The 19,182-nt window shown below is 39.4% G+C and overlaps 1 protein-coding gene across 1 annotated transcript in view; it reads right to left on the minus strand.

Annotated features, from left to right (window-relative positions):
* Positions 1–8,559: 8,559 nt before the first annotated feature.
* Positions 8,560–19,182, minus strand: part of LOC139728667 (Fanconi anemia group J protein homolog) — a 38,480-nt gene continuing 27,857 nt past the window's right edge. The window contains exons 26-32 of the mRNA XM_071639604.1: positions 18,938–19,005; positions 18,055–18,169; positions 15,276–16,891; positions 14,572–14,678; positions 13,392–13,461; positions 11,656–11,877; positions 8,560–8,666 (exon numbers count right to left, since the gene is read on the minus strand). Coding sequence (XP_071495705.1) covers positions 8,560–8,666; positions 11,656–11,877; positions 13,392–13,461; positions 14,572–14,678; positions 15,276–16,891; positions 18,055–18,169; positions 18,938–19,005 — 2,305 coding nt within the window. The remainder of the gene's footprint in view (positions 8,667–11,655; positions 11,878–13,391; positions 13,462–14,571; positions 14,679–15,275; positions 16,892–18,054; positions 18,170–18,937; positions 19,006–19,182) is intronic.

Here is a 19,182-nt window from a genome sequence, read left to right on the forward strand (position 1 = left end):
GCCCCGGGGGCATTCGAAGATGGAAACGAGGCGGGGGGCGAAGAGAGCAGATTGTTTTTTAATTTTTATGATATTTTTGTTAGCTGTTTACTGGGAAACTCGGAGTGATTCTGGGCTTTTAGGTAGATGAAGGTACATCCCTCAAACGGATAATTGCCGCATCGACAACATCTGACAACACCATCACTCAATCAGTAGTCTTTTCTGAATCGATGGCGAGGTTGGAGGGTGGGGGATCCGCATGTATCGAAGCGAGATTTAGGGGAAAATTGGTTAATGATCACCTAGTACACAGTACACTGAAAACGGTCTTACACTCATTGAATTGAAATGTTTAGGGTCACATTCAACATAATCTGGTCTTTTACACTCTCCTCTCACTGTCCTGTTACCTTCAAGGGGGAAAACAACTTTCAGAATTGAAATCCTCACAAAAACTCCCCTCAATGGGAATTTCAGTCGATTCTTGGTAATACAACACAGCTTAATTCAATTTTCCTACAACTCATATTTTGTAGTTGTGCTTGGATTTTGAACAAAATCCTATCTATGAATTGATAAATTGTGATGTGAAATCTAAAAAAAAAAAAATGTATCATTCATATTAAACAATTTAATGTTGTGTTGCTATAACAAAGTAAACGATAACTGTATGGGGCATAGGGCTAGGAGTTGCCATTATCAACCAAAATAATCACTTTTATGACAGTTTTATTTGCAGATGAAAGGGAGACTTGTGGTGAGCTGATGACATCATCACCTCAGCTAATGTACAAATAATGTTGAATTGTAACTATTTGGTGCAAAATGTGAAATTTTGAAATAATACAACTCCCTGACTGATGAGACATCTCTACTACTCATAGAGTACAAGCTCATCTGTATTGGAAATTCATCTGAAATTGGTGTCAAACTTTTGATCTCAATATAGAATGTTTAACTCCAAAATTTTCAGCTGTCAAAGCTGTGAAGGCTGTAGCGTTGACAGCTGAAAATTTCGTAAGTAAATACTTTGTATTGAGATCAAAAGTTTCGCACTAATTTCAGCTCTACTATTCTGTTTATTTCATGTTACACTGTTCATTGATGTAAATTTGAATTTTGTGCGAAAGCGATCTACATAGCCTTTTGACAGAAGGCCTGATACTGCATCGAAGATAGAAATTCAACAACAATAAAAAATCCATAAATCAAATATAAAGGAAGCTTGGCTTGGACACAGCATGTTTCAGAAGTACATCACTTCCAGCTAATAAGTATGGGCAAATCCACGAATTAAAAATACATGTCATTAGCCTCCTGCCTGTCAAGATACAACTCAACTCCTCCACCCATGTGAATCAGGGCGGATCACTAACGCAATTATCAACACAGCTTTTTTTCTTTTCTAGGGAGGCTTACACTGCTCCAGTTCACACGGACAAGCCCTTTCTTGCTCGCCATTGTCTGAAGAGACAAAAAAGCGGACCTATTATGTTCTCTTATCTCAGAAAAATTCACAAAATGTCATAATGACCTGATGCTGTATGAAGATTTCATATATCAATTTACCTACACATTAGAAAAAAAACCAGATGGAAAAAGGCAACAAGGTTGGTGGACAGATTTCACAAATGATCTCATCATTTTGTTTGATATCATCTGAATCTAAAACTCTTTCGTAGTGGCAGACTTAATTGACTGTTGGCGAGGTTCGTGTGACCATAAACCAGGAGAGATAAATAACAGAATGGACAATCAATGTGGAATCTCTGGATGAAAGGCAAATATCCGTGATGACGTTATTTCTTGACACCGGGGGTCAATATTATCACCGTAGATCACGCTTTGGGAATCATACATATTGAATTGGAAATAACAATAGCCAATGATGTTGAGTAATCAGAAGAAAAACATGATAGTTCAAAACATGTTTTTCAATCCCTACCTAACGGAGACCCAAAAGATGTGCACAAGTTTAACGTTTTGGCAATTCTCATCGATCCTACATTAAAATACAAAGAAATAATATATTCATATCCTTGTTCCTACAGTCATACTATAAAAAGCAAAATGCTCTTCAAAGAATACTTTTCTCATGCATGTGTTAAAGATCCCTAGACGATCGCAAATGGTCACCACATAATCACACATTAGAATAGAAAGTATTCAGTATCTTGATTATGAATCTATTATCACATACTAGTGCTTAGGAGCAAGTATTATGTAGATTATAGCATGCGGAAATGGAGAAAAGCACTAAAGGTTTCTTTCCGATTCTACAATAGATCTGAAAGAAGACATGTGCACATGTCAAAACAAGGGCTGGGATATGGGCCACTTGCAAACCAAAGTTTTGATAACTATTTTGTGTGTGAATTTGTGTCTCATTTCCACAAAATAATCTTATTGTCAATGTACAAAGGCACAATACTTTCACATATTTAGTTCTGTGATTTCATTCGGGGCTGCATGGTCTTGCCAAGTTTATGCAGTTTTGTTTTTGACTGGCCAAGCAAATTATACATGTCAAGGGATTTTAAATGATATTTTCTGAAAAATCAATTATTAATAAAGCAGTGCAGTTCCCTTTCAATTTGTTCAGACATACTAATACTTTGGGCCTTTAAACAGCTGGTAATCAATCAATCATATGTACTGGGGCAGGTGTAAGCTGTATACCAGGCAAGATATGTCCCATGGGTGGTGAATATGGAACATGGGAGGGGGATATGTCTCACAAATATAGAGGCCATAGTGGAACAAATGGGTTCAGACTTAACACCCTCACTCATTCAGCTTAGCTGGTGATTAATGAATGACCAGTGATTAATGGCGACAGTGATAATCCAGTATTAACTATGTGTGGGTGGGGGTATAATAACAGTAATAACAGTAACAAAAAATGTTCTCAAACAGATGAATAAACTCATTCATTCTTTCACTTACCTATCTACTCATTCATTCATTCATTCATTTGTTCATTTATCCATTTCTTCATGTATCCACTTATTCATTAATCTATCCATTCATCCACCCATTTATTCATTCATTCATTTGTTGTCGTTTTGCTTTGTTTGATGTTCAATTGGTGTGATCCATAAACGGTTGATATCCTAAGAACACTAATCATCATGATAACAATGCTAACGATAATACTGACATCAGCGTGATAATGATGGACAATGAAATGTGATACCTAGAATAATGTTGGTTATGATAATCAGAACCATAAAAGGAATCATTAATGACGACAGTGACTGCGGATCATCCTTTACGAAAGAATCAAACTTTGTCCTGTATTCTTAAAGACTTCTATAAACGATTGTTATTTTCCTTCAAGCTGTAGTGCAATGCCTGTCTCTCCATTTCCACCCCCCCCCCCCCCCCCCCGTATCATTAGCAGAAACAAGAGCAAAGAGCTGTTGATGCCTGCCGTTAAGTGTGTCTGTTGATGGCATGGGTGCAGACCCATCACATGTACTTTTTTTCTCGGGGGTGGGGGTGGGAAAGAACTGTGACTGAGACAAATGATGAGAATGAATGAACAAAGGAAACACACAGGGGTGATGTTCTCGCATCCATTTCGGGAGTTGACAGAACAAGTGTGATGTGGAAGCACTTCGTCTCTCCCGCGGCTAATGGCGTGTGCGACGGGGCGGGATGAGTATCGCCACGGCGATGTCACGCAAGGCGACGAGAGAGAGGCAGAGAGGACTATTGTAATTAAGTGTGATAGTTTCCCTTTATTCCGTTTATGAGAGGATTTTTTTCGCCCCCCCCCCCCCAAAGCTTCCTCAATCAAACTGCCAAACTGTGACCCTTACCACATGACCTCTTTTTTTCCCCCCTCTCTCTTTTATCTCTTCAGTGCTTTGGGATTATACCATCTCTAAAATGTATTTTGTTTTTTTTTTAATTCAAGTTTGTACCCTTAACTATCACAATGGCCTATGTCATTGGTTCTATCCTCTCTCCTCACACTATAAATTATTTATCTCTATCTCTCTAGACTCTCTCTCTCTCTCTCATTACATCTCTGCCAGTAAGTTATTCCATCTGTCTATTCTATCTATCTATATATATTTATATTATAATTCATATACTTTTTATGTTTAATTCTATATCTGTACAGGTAGTATACACATAACAGAAGTTACCTAAAATACCTCTATATTACATTTTCTGCTTATATCCGTATTTCCATAAAATTGTTAAGATTTATCTATTCCATATACTAAAGATTTGGTACCCTGAATTCTTTTTTTTTTTTTTTTTTTTTTTTTGGGGGGGGGTTGTTTTAAAAACAATAAAGATACATCGATTCCCAAACCAAAATATTTTTCATTCTCATCCCAGCCCCCCATAAAAGGTCTCTAAACTCAGCTAGCATACTAGTAGATGGGTAGGCCATATCTGTGTATTTAGTACAGGTTGTCTCCTTTGCTATGTTCACGTTTTGGGGGTTTATTACCTCCGCCTAAGGAAGGAGGTTACTGTAAAATGAATATTCACATGCATTTTAATTTCGCGAATTTCGCGAGAGCCAAGATTCGCGAAATTAAAATGCATGCAAAAGTTCTTGTCTACACCATATGCATCGAATATTAGAGGCAACTCGCGAAAATTTCATGCCGCAAAAAAGGCTGTTGGCTCCAATTCCTCGAAAATTTCATGCCACCAAAATATCGTGTTTTAGAGTATGAAAGTGATCATCGGTGTTAGTTTGTCTGTTTGCAAAATAACTCAAAAAGTTGTGAACGGATTTGAATGAAACTTGCAGGAAAAGTTGATAATGACATAAGGAACACACAATTAAATTTGGGTAGAGATCCTGGAATCTTTATGAAGTTTTGACGGATTTTTAACCATTTTTCTTTTCTTTTGGCATATAAGGTCACTGAACATTGGGGTTCAAGCTGCACATACTGCAGGTTTTACACAAGCACACTTAAGCGCGGGCTCTGCTTGGGCAAGGCGTTGCGAAGCTGGAAGCTGATGACGTAAACAAAAGGCTTCTATATTGGGAAATTGCATGTGTATGTGTATGGGTGGAAATGAGCTGCTGGCTTGGTGGAGGTTTGCGCTCTCTGAGTGCTTTTCTAGTTATAACAGCTAACAATTTTCTCTCTTGTTTTAGCTTTCTTCTCTTTAAACAAAAATGAATGAACGTTATATCAAACTTGACTTTAAGTCGATCAATTATTTATGCTAAAATCTTCTCTTTCAGCTTTAGATTGCGAAAGGAAATGTATGCACTAGAACAGACATATCTAGTTCATCCCAGGAGATTGTGAAGTGTCGACACAAACACTACCGACACAATCCTGGAACCGAGACTAGTATGCGACAGGGCAAACCACCTTATTATACCAGGAAGGTCCGATGCACAAGAGATTGACGGGACAGATGCATCCACAACTAATTTGAAAAAAATGAGTCATATCGGATGGCATGGACGTGTGACAGATGCAAGTTTACCGATAAAACGGCCTTGACACCCAAACAAGAGAGCTTTCACTTGCAGCTGTGTGTATGATAGATATCTTGAACGCCAACGACACCACACCAAACAAAACCTGAAGCACAGCATATCAATCTGCTCCTACAAGTGGATGATGGAGATAGCACTGGCCACACACGCCACAGATAACTTCAAAGACATTCTCTATGGTCCATCTTCAGAGACTTAATTTGACTAATGCTGCCAACACTAACAGCCCCGCTGGAAGCACCTATGGTTACCACGGCAGATTCCCCCTTCCCTCTCCCCCCCCCCCCCCTTCCCAACTGACACACTCATCAATTCTGCTCCAGTGATTTCGGGCTGAGAGATAGGTGGGCCATTGACGCCCTAAAAAATCATCTAAAAACGCAACAGTGCGCAGACAATGCCTTCCTCCAAGGTCCCAGCCTGAACTCCCTCATTTGTCATAGACACCAGCTGTAAACACCAACAAAAGAGCCTCATTTCATCACAAAACACTGACGCCAGCCCATTAAATTGCGCCGTGTTCCATGCACCGAAAATTGACCAAATAAATAGCCACAAAGTGCTGTTGTTCTACACGCCTTTTGGCAGAATGACAAACTTTCCGCATGAATAACTGATCTATTGTGTCCGGGGCATCAGTTTAAAAAATGGTTGAGATTAAAATCTTCAGTCCCAACCCTGAAGGAAAACATGTGATAAAATGATGCATAAATATGCATAATTACAAACACACACACACACACACACACATACTTATACAGAACATAGACGTTTGGTGTGAACATTCTTCTGATCCTTCTTGTATCTTTTTCCTAGATCACACATGGAAATCTTTGGGTATGAAACACGAAACACATTTGCACCAACTATTTTGTTTCACAGATCTATCTATAATCGCTAAGCTGTCGACAAGGATAGCAAATTTCAGTTGTCAATGGCAATGATTACATGAGTACTGTCTAAATTGCAAGAATAAAATGCTTGAATCTATACTCATACCTGCTTGACTTCGCTTGGAAGTTAGTTCAATGTGTAATGACGGAAACTTTAACACTTTGGCCAAATGGCTGAGGTCAACTTCACACTTTGTGATTAGTGAACAGAACAATATACTTGACCCGAGTATATGCCTATGATTTTTATAATGGCTACTTTTTAAAACACTGAATAATTACTATGTATAATACGTTGAAAAAGGACAATTTGTCAATCAGTGGCAATAAAAACAACTTGATGGAAGAATCATTATTTTGAACAATACACTGTGTGTACTAGGAAAAATTTCATAACAAATGCAATGAAATGCATGTTTTGATTTGTAAACATCAGCCTTTAATCTTGGATTTAAAACTTCCACAAAGATAACTCAATGAAGAGAGTTTGTCTCATTGTATTCTACACGTTAACCTGAAATCCCATTAGACTGTACACGAGACCCACAATAGCCCTGTTTTACAAAACTTGTGACTGAAATCACTTTTAAATATCATAAAACTTGCGACTATAATCAATTGACAACATAAAACTTGTAAATGATCTGAACTTGGCAATAAATTGCAAATATCTGCCTTAAAATAAAAAGATAAATTAACTCAAATTGTGACCAATTTGTATGAATTGAATTGTATTAATTCTACACTGGCACAAAAAATACACTTAGGTTTAAGTGTCTTCATGTTACAAACTAAATTCCAAGTGACCGTGAAATTGCTTTCATGGTTTAAGAGGATCTCTTTCACAGTATTCATAAATTTGATGCCAAGAATGAGTAATATTTTGCAAAATCCACGACAACCTAACATCTGAGATTTTTGACAAATTTGCCATCGAATCAGTCCAATAACAGATGCTTTTGATAGTTTTTCATAAGGTGGGTCTGGAATCAATCCAAAGTTGCAATTCATTTAGGGAGTAACACTTGATTTGAATCAATCACAACTCTTAATAAGAACAGGCAAAGATTCCAGCAGGTAATGGGTTACACTGCACATACCAATCAATGCACAGGCTCTTTGTTCCTGTTTATCTATCTCTTCACTCTTCACATGTTATACTACCATTTGATTTATACTGCCCAGAGCCTTCTAACATAGTTCTACACAGTTGAAAATCGATCATAATCAATAATGCCTCATGTCCACAATATGACTCATGGGAATTTTATCATTTCATGATATACATTAATTTCAAAACATTTATAAACTGTTGGTTGTATATCTCTTGGACATTACTCCCACAAACCAGAACTGTGCTTTTGAAATTGCTTGAATCTGTGTGTTGTAATGACATAAATCTCAACAGGTTCCTTAGCATCGACACTAAAGAACATTATCCAAAATATTGATCTTACTGGAAAAAAAGGAGAGAAACGGTAAATTGCTTTTATTCAAATTTCTTAGGGCAAAGTCATTTGTAGCACTGTATTCTTACCAACTTTTATCAAAGGCTCCCTCTTTTGGTGAGATAATTTGATCCTAGAAGCCGGAGCTTTATCACTAGGCCTACAATGTTGCTACAAGAATCTGACAAAGTGTGGTACAGCTCTTCAACGGAATACAATTTGTCGCATTTCATTTCTGAAATTCAATCACAGGAATTGTAAGAAAGCTGACAACCAGATTTAAAAAGTTACAAGAAAATCAGTTTAGATGCACTGAAGTATGCAGGAGAAACAATGAAAACACCAACAGTAGTGTGCTTCAAAAAAAAAAATTGAACTTCAAATAATTCTTAGACTTTTAGATTTGGATGGAAGGTAGCTGAGATACTGTACTTGCATTTCTCGAATATATGGATGGCTCGACATTAAAGTCGGACGATCGTCACCCCTAATGGTACGTTATTGTGTAACTCTTCCGAACGAACGAATACAATTGCGCAATGCCAGACTGCAGTGCATGCTATCCATAAACGCATGGGACAGTGCTGCCACTGAGACACCTGTGTGTGTGTGTGTGTACGCATCAGACACAAACATTGTGACCGCGAGCTGCGGTGATTGGAGGAGAGAGGCCAGAAGACGCGTGGCTCTTTTGGCCATTCTTCATGCGCATGCGCACTGTGAGTGTGCGTCCATTCGGCACTGATCAGAAGCTCTCGTGGCTCGGACAGCCATTTTGGGTCAGGTGATTTAGACCCAGCGTGGTGTTCGCTGACCCATTGAGTGAGCCAGGGCTATTCTCATACGGGGTCACTACATTTGATACAGAATGGGGGGAGGCAGTGTGTTGCATTCGTCTCCGTGCCGCACAAACCACTCGCCACGATTGTAAGGCTTTAACATTTTCTCTGGTGGCCAGCTCGGGCCACTGGAATCTTTGAAGTTGAAATTTTGGTGGCAAAAAAAAAAAAAAGTAGTGGCCCGAAATGCAAGGAAACAATACAGTGGATTCCCATTATAACAAGATCCTTGGGACCGGCTATTTTCTTTTATTATATCAAAATGTTGTTATAACCGAATAAATAAACAATAAAAATACAGAGTTGATAATGTTGGAGCCCTAAATTTTACTTCGTTGTAACCGCAATTTCGTTATAACTGTGTTCGTTATAACGGGAGTGCAATGTATTTCATTTTAAATTTTGGCTGTCTGATCAGGTCACTGGGCCCCCTGCTTATGTCAAGCCCTGATCATATACAATATTATGTATATATACCTCATTTGATGAATCTCTGGTTCTGATCGGTCAAAGGTGCAGTAACCAGTTTTTGCTATACTGCGTGGCAATTAGCTGGTGCTTTTTAAGTATATTTTGTGCATGTATCTGCTTTTGCGCATTGTGAAATTACACTTACACTTTATGTAATTTCTCTGAACTGTAGCATTAAAACTTCATTGCAATGCTTTAATCTAGCATAAATATCTTAAATCAAGTAGGATGCAGTATATAAAACATGTACAAAGTTAAAACTTGACTCTGCAGTTTCCTCTGCTTCTATGTCAGAAACTGTATTACTGTAGCATAGAGACAGGGTCGCAACGATAATATCTGAGCAAGGTTTCTATGATGGTTGATTCCTGCAGTCCCCAGAAAGGCAGAACTCGGCGATAATTTTGACGGGAGTGACGACCGGATTCTGATTCAGACGTTCATTACGCTTGGCGCTCTATCGTCGCGCATAACTGCCAATCAGTACCAGGAGGGCGAGACATATTCCTATATGACAAATGGTAATGACTACATCTAATTCCCCTCCTTCAAATTTTTGCCTCCCAATCTTTTCAACCTTGTGGGGCACTGCCATATTTAACATCACTGTTTTCTTTGCCTAATCATCTTCTTTTTTCTTGCCGCGCTCTATACTACTGAGCCTCTTGCCACGTAAACCGTTTTACCATACATTCAGAAGCTGCGACCACATCCGACTTTAATTATGCGCACAAACAATGACACAAGTGACTAAAATGGAGTGGAAAGACTTTTTTAGTGTCACGACTTTTGGTGTCTTTTTCTCTTTGATCCATTGAGCAGAAATCTGTAATCAATCATTACCGCCTGACAGCCGCCAACTATACCACTTTGAGCACCGATTCAATGCATCACAATGTGTCTGTCTGTGTCCCGCTATTTAACCCAGGGGGGTGAAAATTGATTTCTGCGCCAGATGATGACGCCGATGAAAGCATTCCATAATTGTGGGAGATTTGAAAAGCAAACATTAGTAGTAGACTAGAAGAGTCAGGTGAAGTTTACTTTAGACGTGCAATAAATGTTCGGCTAAGAAAAACAGTAGCCTCAAGAAGCCTTTTGGGTGGCGGTATCTAAAAATGGAAACAGTGGCAGGGGAATGGAGCAGTGACCACGGGGGTCAAAGGTCATTTAAACATAATCTAAAAGACATTTGTGGTCTTGCACCTGTGCAAGTGTTCTTTCCAGACAGGGAAATGGACTGGAGTCAGTCACACAAATGTCTGCATTTAACCCTTTGCTTCCAGGGACCAGGGGTATGCTTATCAATTAACCCCCTGGCAATGGACCTTCATGTCATGAGCAAGGGTTAACGTTACAACTCATCCTGTCAACAGAAGCTCAGCATTAGGTAGCAGTAGCAGTGTGCTGTAACACAAGATATGCACAAAGAATGCCATTTTCCTGGAATGGAGTGAGGTTGGACAAACGACTTCTGAAATATGACCATTCCATCGTACACGAAAAATTTTTATACAGTGTCTCACAGAAATCATCAAATAGCAATTTTCATATCTATGATATCGAACACTATTATGGCAACAACAGGGACTATTTATGTGGTTAGTCAGGAGTTAAGAAGTGTTCCTATTCAAGAGTCTCATTTTCATCACATGCAGATGATAATGATGTAATTGCATCCAATCTGGCAGTACATTACATGCTATCAAAGATTTGTTTGCAGTCTTCCAACTGGCTCATACACACATAAACAGACAGTTAAACCTGTCTGTGGCAGCCACCAAAGGGAGCCCCAAAAAGTGGTCACTATAGACAGGGTCTTTACCATGGCTTTTCTCGCCGGGGGAATCTTTCTAGTGGCCATTATTATACTGCAGATGGTCCATATAGACAGGTGGCCGCCAAGGCAGGTGTGACTATGTACACATGCACTCTCATTGACACACACCTATGCACACAGGTGCAGAAGCAGAGTTGCAAGGACATCAACCGCTTATCTGCACATTTCCAAAATATATGCCTTCCCCTCCAGGTACGCCAGGTATTTTCATTATCACTTTGTACAGCCCATTATTGGATAGGGAAAACCTTTGAATATATAAAATTTGTCGCATTTTGGAAGGACTTATTTCTTCAAACTTACAATGCCCTAACCAAGAGCATTACAGCCTGTAACCACAGCACTAATGTGGAGGTATACTCGACTCCAAATTATGGATTAATGGCAAATGATCATATATGAAAAATGGTGACACGACATTTGCTCCTGCAACGATTGCTCCAGTCGTATTTTCTCCACGGACTTAGGATTAGGGTTTGGGTTGTGATAAGGTTTCAAGTTTATTTGGTGTTGGGATTAGGATTATGGTTAGGGTTATATTCGAGGGTGGAATTTATGTTTGGCTTTACAAAGCTTGGAGATATTTCATGGGAACAATCCATTGTTGCAGGAGCAAATGTCATGGAAACGTGAAAAACATGTCTCATTTGCGCTACGATAATAACGCATCTAGTTACAATATGAAACTCACCAGAGCCAAGGTCATCGCCCAGCGAACAGCAGCCACAAATGGCATTGGTGGCCACCACAAGAACCATCTCGCTTCTGTCAACGGTCCCCGCTCTCTGGCAACCACACGGGTGCCGATGTTGCGGTTCTGATGCGGAGTCACCTCCGTCAAGCCGTGTGAGCTGATGCTGGATGTATCGCCTCCCCACAGCTTCGGCTGAGAGAGCAGTCACCCCAGACATTGCTGTGGAGATCATTAGGCAAAGGCATTTATACCACACCCTCCATTTCAAATTGCAATCTAATGACCTTCAGCACAAGTGAGGTACTGGCAAGCAATCACGAACATGCTCTTAAAATGCTTGGAGACATCTGGAGGGAGTGATGATATCTACTTCAGGCCCAAGTGAGAGACATATGGATTTTGATTTGCGAAGAATCATTCTCATCTTGTGATCAGCGTGATTACTGGGGGTGATTTCATCATCGTCAAGTCACTTCTATCTACGTTATCATAATTTTGTAATTGCTACTTCTTGGTGTCATCAATGCTAGCAAATCTTACCTTTTGTCACCCGTTTATACAGTCAAGACTTAAAAATCAGACACATTACATCAACAATGTATATCAGTCATAATAAAAGTGAGACACTAATACAAACAGTCCAATGAATTCATAAATGCAGACGGCCCACTTACTTTATAACTCAAACCATGTCCTGTTTTCTGAATGTTCTTGAAACTTTATTGACAACTTAAAGGGACTGTACAGTACTGGTTGAGGTGGGCATTCATGTTTTGAACATTCCTAAGTGAGATAATGAGAAACCTATTATAAAATATGAAAGAGCATGTAATTTTAAGAAGGATTCAATGTTTATTTGATGAAAATTGGTTTTCAAAAGGCTGAGATATCCAAAAAAGTGAAAATAATAAAAGGCGACAGGCCACGCCTTTTATTAGGATCTCTTTGTTTCACCTTGTTTTTAGTTTTCTCAGCCATTTCAAAACCGATTTTCATCAAATAAACTTTTGATAACCCTTAGAATTGCATGCTCTTTAACATCTCATAGAGTGGTTTCTGAATATCTCGCAAAACGTTAAAAGCTAAATCCTCACCTCGACCAGAACTGTACACACCCTTTAAGGCAGTGTCAATGATTTTGCTGAAAAATATTTACATGGTCATTTGTTGAAGTTATGTGCCACATTCTTATTACTAGTGATTTTGAAGCAATTACTTTTCCCTTTTGTTTGTTTGTTGCTAGACGTATGATGTAGTTGGTGTTTTTTTTTGTTCCTTATGCAATTGCAATGTCCAAGAATCCTTTCTATTCAAGCTTTCCTCAACCTTAAAGAATATCAAACAGACAAAAGTTCATCCTAAAGAACTGAACAAATTCATAACAATCAACTCCACCTACAATACTTCCTATTGAAAAAAAGGTAACATACACACACAGGGTTGCCAATATCAACACATCAAAATTAGGGAAATTCCAAAGATCTATCACAAAGATACTTTCCTGTTATGTGCATGTCAATAGACAATAATACTTCCAAAATCAAGGAGGCTTTCAATATTGTTCATCTCAAGATATGAAGGAAATAGCCTCAATTTTCCGGTGGTCTCATGCAGCCTTAACTCTTAATGTGTCACAGACTTTGGGCAGTGTGTTCAAGTCTATGGAGTTTACTGCAACAATCCACACTCAAAGCACACAATGGGTTGTTGAGACCTCCCAGCTCTGAACCTACCTTGTGTATGCGAGATCAAGAGTGAGTCACACTGCAGACAGCGGATCCTGATGTCGCAGCACTCCGCGCCCTAATCACGTGACATAAAACACAAAAAAATTTCCTCTTTAGCTTCAGGTATTACTGTATACGTTATAATTTTCGCGTACATAAATTTTCGCGAATTGCCGCTGTCACACATTTTCGCGAGTGGTTAAATTCGCGATTGGGGGACCAGAGAAAATATGAAGTGGCAAAGAAAGTGTGAATTTTCAACTTACTAGCAAATAAGAATGATACTAGTTATACACTGCATGAAAAAGACTTGCCAAACTCTGTGAACTAGTAAGTTAGAATTCAACATTTTTGAAGTGGTTAAGTCCATCGTGCTAGATTTCTGACGAGTGGTCCCGCCTTGCGATAATGGATTGGCTTTCTACAGTATTCATAAGTAGACGTGGATGTGCGTAAACAAGCTTAGCCAGTATGGTCTGTTCGGTAAGCCGTGACATGGTATACTAGTACTGAAATGTTCGTATCATCAAGGCAAGGGATTCATTTTGGAAGGTAATATTTTCGCGTGTTGTTAATTTCGCGAATAGCTCCCGACTCGCGAAATTCGCGAAAATAAACCCCCCGCGAAATATATAGCGTATACAGTATATCATTCTGGCTCTCTGGAGAGCAACATACAGCGTAGTATGTCACCCACCAAAATACTTCTTGTTGCACACGCATTTCATAATAGTTGAGATTTGTGGCTCAACATGATTGCACAGCCACTACATTCTTAGCATCTATTAGCCAAATCCACACATCGCAAAATTCATTTTCAAAGTACAGATACATTCATATTGTGTGGAATGATTTCTACTACTGACATTAACTACATAAATTTGGGGAAAACAAATGTACAAAGTTATCATCAAAGACATGCATGAGCAGTACAGGTCCTTTGAAGAAGCAAATACAGTGAGAAACAAACATGAAAAAGGAAAAGCCTCATATTAGACTACTTTCTTTAAATTGTAGTAATAACTTAATATGGATATCTTACGAATACCTTTTGCTTTTCATAATCAAAACAGAAAACAAACTAAGATGTTGGTTGTTTAACACTCTAAGTAATACATTCAGATGATTCCCACTATGTCTTTTTTAAAAATGATTTGTTGTAGTACAATATCTTCATCTCACTCACGTCAGCATTTTTATCATTCTCCTCCACAGTCTCACTTCTGCCAACCCTCCTGCTAGTTCTGGATGATCTCCTCACAGACAGTTTGGCCCTGTTCCCTTTGGCAGATCCTGAAAGAATGATGAAAATTCAGAACATGTCATTATCATCGGTCCAATAAGACATTTAAAAATTTCACATGAAATTCTTTAATTCATCAAACACATTAGTGGTATCATTTATCGCTTTGGTAATTGTTTTTCTAATTTCAATTTCTGCATATTACCTACATCAACATAAACACACAACAAAGAAAATGGAAACCAAAATGTATTTTCCAGTTATCTGTGAAAAACAAAGCATTTAATCCTACCACATGGAAATCTAAACCCGTTTAGGACGGTTTGATTTTGCTACAACACGCCACAAATGCATTTTCATGTTATTGTGATCTGTCAAAAATAATGCAGTTAGTGCTGTGGTGACATCAACACAAATTAACAGACTTATGAAAAAAAAAAATCTGAACATGCTCCACCAAATCTTATAACTTTGGATTGGAATTCAGTGTGCATTATAAGAAAGATAAGAAAAGTGAAAAGGATGAGGATACTGACAAAAAGAAAATGTTTAGAACAAATAACAGGTCACTTTAAAAACGGGCACCTCATCAAATACAAAGCATCATCATGCATCACTGTCATATAATCTTAGACTATTTCACTCACCTTCTCCATTTTCAGGTGGTTCTGGTTGCCATGACACATCGTCTTTCCTGCGGGCAAGGCTTCTCCTTCCTCTGGAGGACAGCCTGGTGTTCCTACTGGCTGGTTTCAGATCTGAGTCATCCAACTTTTGACGATGAAAGTTCTTGTTTGCTAATGTCTCCTCACACTCCTCCTCATCTGCATCTTCTTTCTCCTCATGAGCTTGATGGTTGCCAGGCAACGCATCACCGGCGTTGGCACACTTGGTGGTGTCAGTTCTTCCACAGACTTGGGCCAACTCCTCACCTTGGAGGTCATTCTCCAACTGCCCCATCTCCGAATCGAAGAGGACTGGAGTCCCGTTCTCATCCTCTCTCGTCCTCTCCATCCTTTTCATTCTCTCTTCCTCTTCTTCCTCACCATCACTGGTAGGAACTGTCTTCTCGGCGATGCCCTCATCTGCAAAATCTTCATTTGAATCTAAATTAGACCCTGCCTTCCGACCACACCTATATCTGTTCTGAGTATAGCGGACATTTCTCTGACCTCGAGAGTCTGTTCCTGCTTTCACTTGATCTGATCGACGCAGTTCTCTGGTGCCAGTCTCCTTTCTTGCAAAAGCAAACACAGATAATTTGCTTGCTAGGGAGGCTTTCTTCTGTACTGGAGTTTTACCAGCTGTGCTATTCTCTAGTTGTACATTGTCTTCTTCATTCTCAAAGAGCAACTTAGTTTTGGGGGTTTCAACTCGACTCATCAATATTTCCCCATCTGCTTCTTCAGCTTTCTCCGGAGATATTAGATTGATAACTTTCCCAGTGTCGCTTGTCACAGTCTTCAACGGAAGGGTGGTCTGAGGGGTACTGCTGAGTGGAATCTCAGAACGGTGATCAACAACGGTTTCTAGGCCCACTACTGCTTGATCTCTACCTTTGTATGTTTGTCCAAGGACACCATTCTTCCTCATTAGGCAATCAGTAATCTGCTTCTGGTGCAGCACCATTTGAGGGGTGGAACCCTTTGATGCTACAGACTTCTGCAAACCTCCAGGACTCTGAGGCAAGACGGTGCTAACTCCAAGATTTCCCGCACCTGCAGGAACTTGAAGTGCAGGGGTGAAGATCATCTGTTGATTGGGGACTTGAGGTAGGAGGACAGCATCTTTGGTTGCAACCTCCGGTAGAACCAGTGATTCCTGAGGTTTCCCAAGGAGGAGGTGTTGTTGGTTCTGAGTCTGGACACTCTGAGGAGTTGCATATGAAACTGTCATCATCCCACTGCCCTGAGCAGGTAAGGTTGAAGGACTGTGAGTTCCCTGAAGGCTCGTTGGCGCATCTCTCACGCCGAGTGGTGCCGGCGTCAAGCTTGTCTTGGTCAGGGCGCTGGCAGGTAGGAAGAGCTGGCCCACGTTGGGACGAGCCTGCTGCCTCGGAGGATCCCACGGCTTACTCGATGTCAACATGGATGCTTCTCCTGCGGGTGGGGAGGTTCTGGTCCGTTCCTGCATACCACTGGAGGGCGTGTCAAAGATGGACTTGAGCGGGGTGTGGAAAGATTGGCTCCTGGCAATCTGCGATGTACCTGGGGTGGAAGCACCGATCTGGGAGGCTGCCTGGGAGATGTCAAGAATTGACTCCCTGCAAAGAAAGCAGTAGTCAGACAACAAAGTTTGGCATCCCATTAGTTGTTCCAAAGCCTGCTCTTTGTTCAAACATGTGTTCTTACTTTTGAGCAGTCAGTAAAGAATTACTATGTACTTTACTTAATAATAATAATCAGGTCTACTTTATCCAGGGTAGCCTCTTCAGTGTTTCCACTGCTCTGCCATAGGGCCCTGTCATTATTATTACCCTAGCTTTGCCAGGTACCCATTTATACTTCTTGCATAAGTGTTAATTTTCAATTTTCAGGAAAGGATTTCAAAAATTTGGCATGAAAAAAGAAAAAGAGGAACTGAGAAATGTAGAGGTTGAGGTGGATTCTAATACTTTCAGAGGTAAAGAGCTTTCTGGATGTGGTGTCAATCATGTCCACTGTCTACCTTTCTACAAGAAGCTTACCTACCAAACTCTTTCTGTCTTTCAGAGCTTCTGAACACACCCATCAAAAGACATAAAATCATAATCCTGTTCATCTATTCACACACTCTCATACACACAGACACATACGTCAGGCTTGTTCACACTGTCAAATAATACTCATTGCAAAAGTCCAGGGCAACTGAACTTAAAGACAAACAGAAAGAGTTTAAAGGGATGGTACAGTATTGGTGGAGATGAGGATTAAGCTTTGAACCTTTTGCGAGATACTAAGAAAACACTTATGAAATGCTATAGAGCATGCCATTCTAATGGGTATTCAAAGTTCATTTGACAAAAATCGGTTTTGAAATGGCTGAGATATCAAAAAACAAAGAAAAACAAATTGATCCTATAATAAAAGGTGGTTCTCCCACCTTGTATTAGGATTGCTTTCTTTTGGATATCTCAGCCATTTCAGAACCAACTTCATCAAATAAACATTGAATTCTTCTTGGAATTACATGCTCTTTCAGATTTCTCAAGAGGTTTCTCATTATCTCACAAAAAAAAAAAAAAGTTAGAAATCTGAAGCCAGGGGGGTGTTTCATCAACGTTTGTCAGCGCTGACAATTTCAGCAAAATCCTTGGTTTTGATTGGCTGAGATGCTCTGGTCACTGACTGTTACTATGGTGATTCAAGTTGTCAGCACTGACAAACGTTGATAAAACACCCCCAGGTCTCAACCAAAACTATACCATCCCTTTAGCATTCTTCTTACTCAGCCGGTGGTGAAGACCCCTGCATCCTGGAGTTAGCAAACTCAGAGAGTGAGGACAGGGCATCTCTGGCATGGGTGTGGTGGATGACCCTCCCTCGAACCCACTTGGACAAACCTGAGGAAAACATTACTTACATCATCAGCTTTGTACCTGAGTTAAACAATACGTCGCTGGGGTGACAAGACCTTGTATCTCAAATTTTGGTGAAAATGACTTGTTTGGATTAATGGTCATATAATCAGGTAAAGTGAAGTCCTGTCCAAATCCTAGTAGTCTTACCCCAAAAATGAAGCCACCACAGCATGTCAAAAGAAAGGGAATCCCATTTGTTAAGTGCTTTGGCTGTCATGTTTTTTTGCTCTTCTGAAAATTTGACATTTTGTAGAAACTGGTCTTGTCACCCCAGCAACGAATAAGTCTTTGCAGACTGGGACATACTCATATTCTAGCTCTCTTGGCACAGAACTGAACTGGGTTTTAAACAAGCTTGATCTTTATTGAAGATGCAGGATCTCTTAATTAATCAGGTACAATTGATTGGTTGGGAATGCCTGTAATTGCAATGATCACATGCATTTATTAATCATTCAGGCAAGAAAAACAAAAGTATGATGACTGCAACCCTAAAGATGTTGGTCAGTCTGTCAGAATACAGAAGTCTATGTTTATAATTTCTTCAAATGTTGCTTCTTAAATAGTGATAACTAACATCATGAAACATCCAAGTAAATACAATAAAATAAGCAAAGATTATCACAAATCTCACCAAACTATAAAGAAACTCTCATTCATTTCTCCACTGGCTACACATATCTGAAGATCCGACACATTTCCAGAATATATTTAAGCATGCTCTTGTAGTTTCTGTTCAACTGTCTTCACCTGAGATGTACTTCTTTGGATTCCTGCTGAATCTGTCATCCACAAGAAGGATTGCTCCCCAGTCTTTCCTGGCAGGGAAAACAAAAATCATCATAAAAACTAAGAATTATTAATCCTACTGATTTTACCAACAAGTTATTAACCAATCTATTGATCCATTGTTTTGATTTGAGAAATGCAATTGAAATTGGTCACTTCTTTGCAGTAGTAAAATGATATCTCATTCCTTGAAAAGAGTTAGATAT

The sequence above is a fragment of the Diadema antillarum genome, unplaced genomic scaffold, assembly GCF_040938485.1.
Source record: "Diadema antillarum isolate AM-2024a unplaced genomic scaffold, OU_Dant_1.0 seq00000189_RagTag, whole genome shotgun sequence".
NCBI classification, from domain to species: domain Eukaryota; kingdom Metazoa; phylum Echinodermata; class Echinoidea; order Diadematoida; family Diadematidae; genus Diadema; species Diadema antillarum.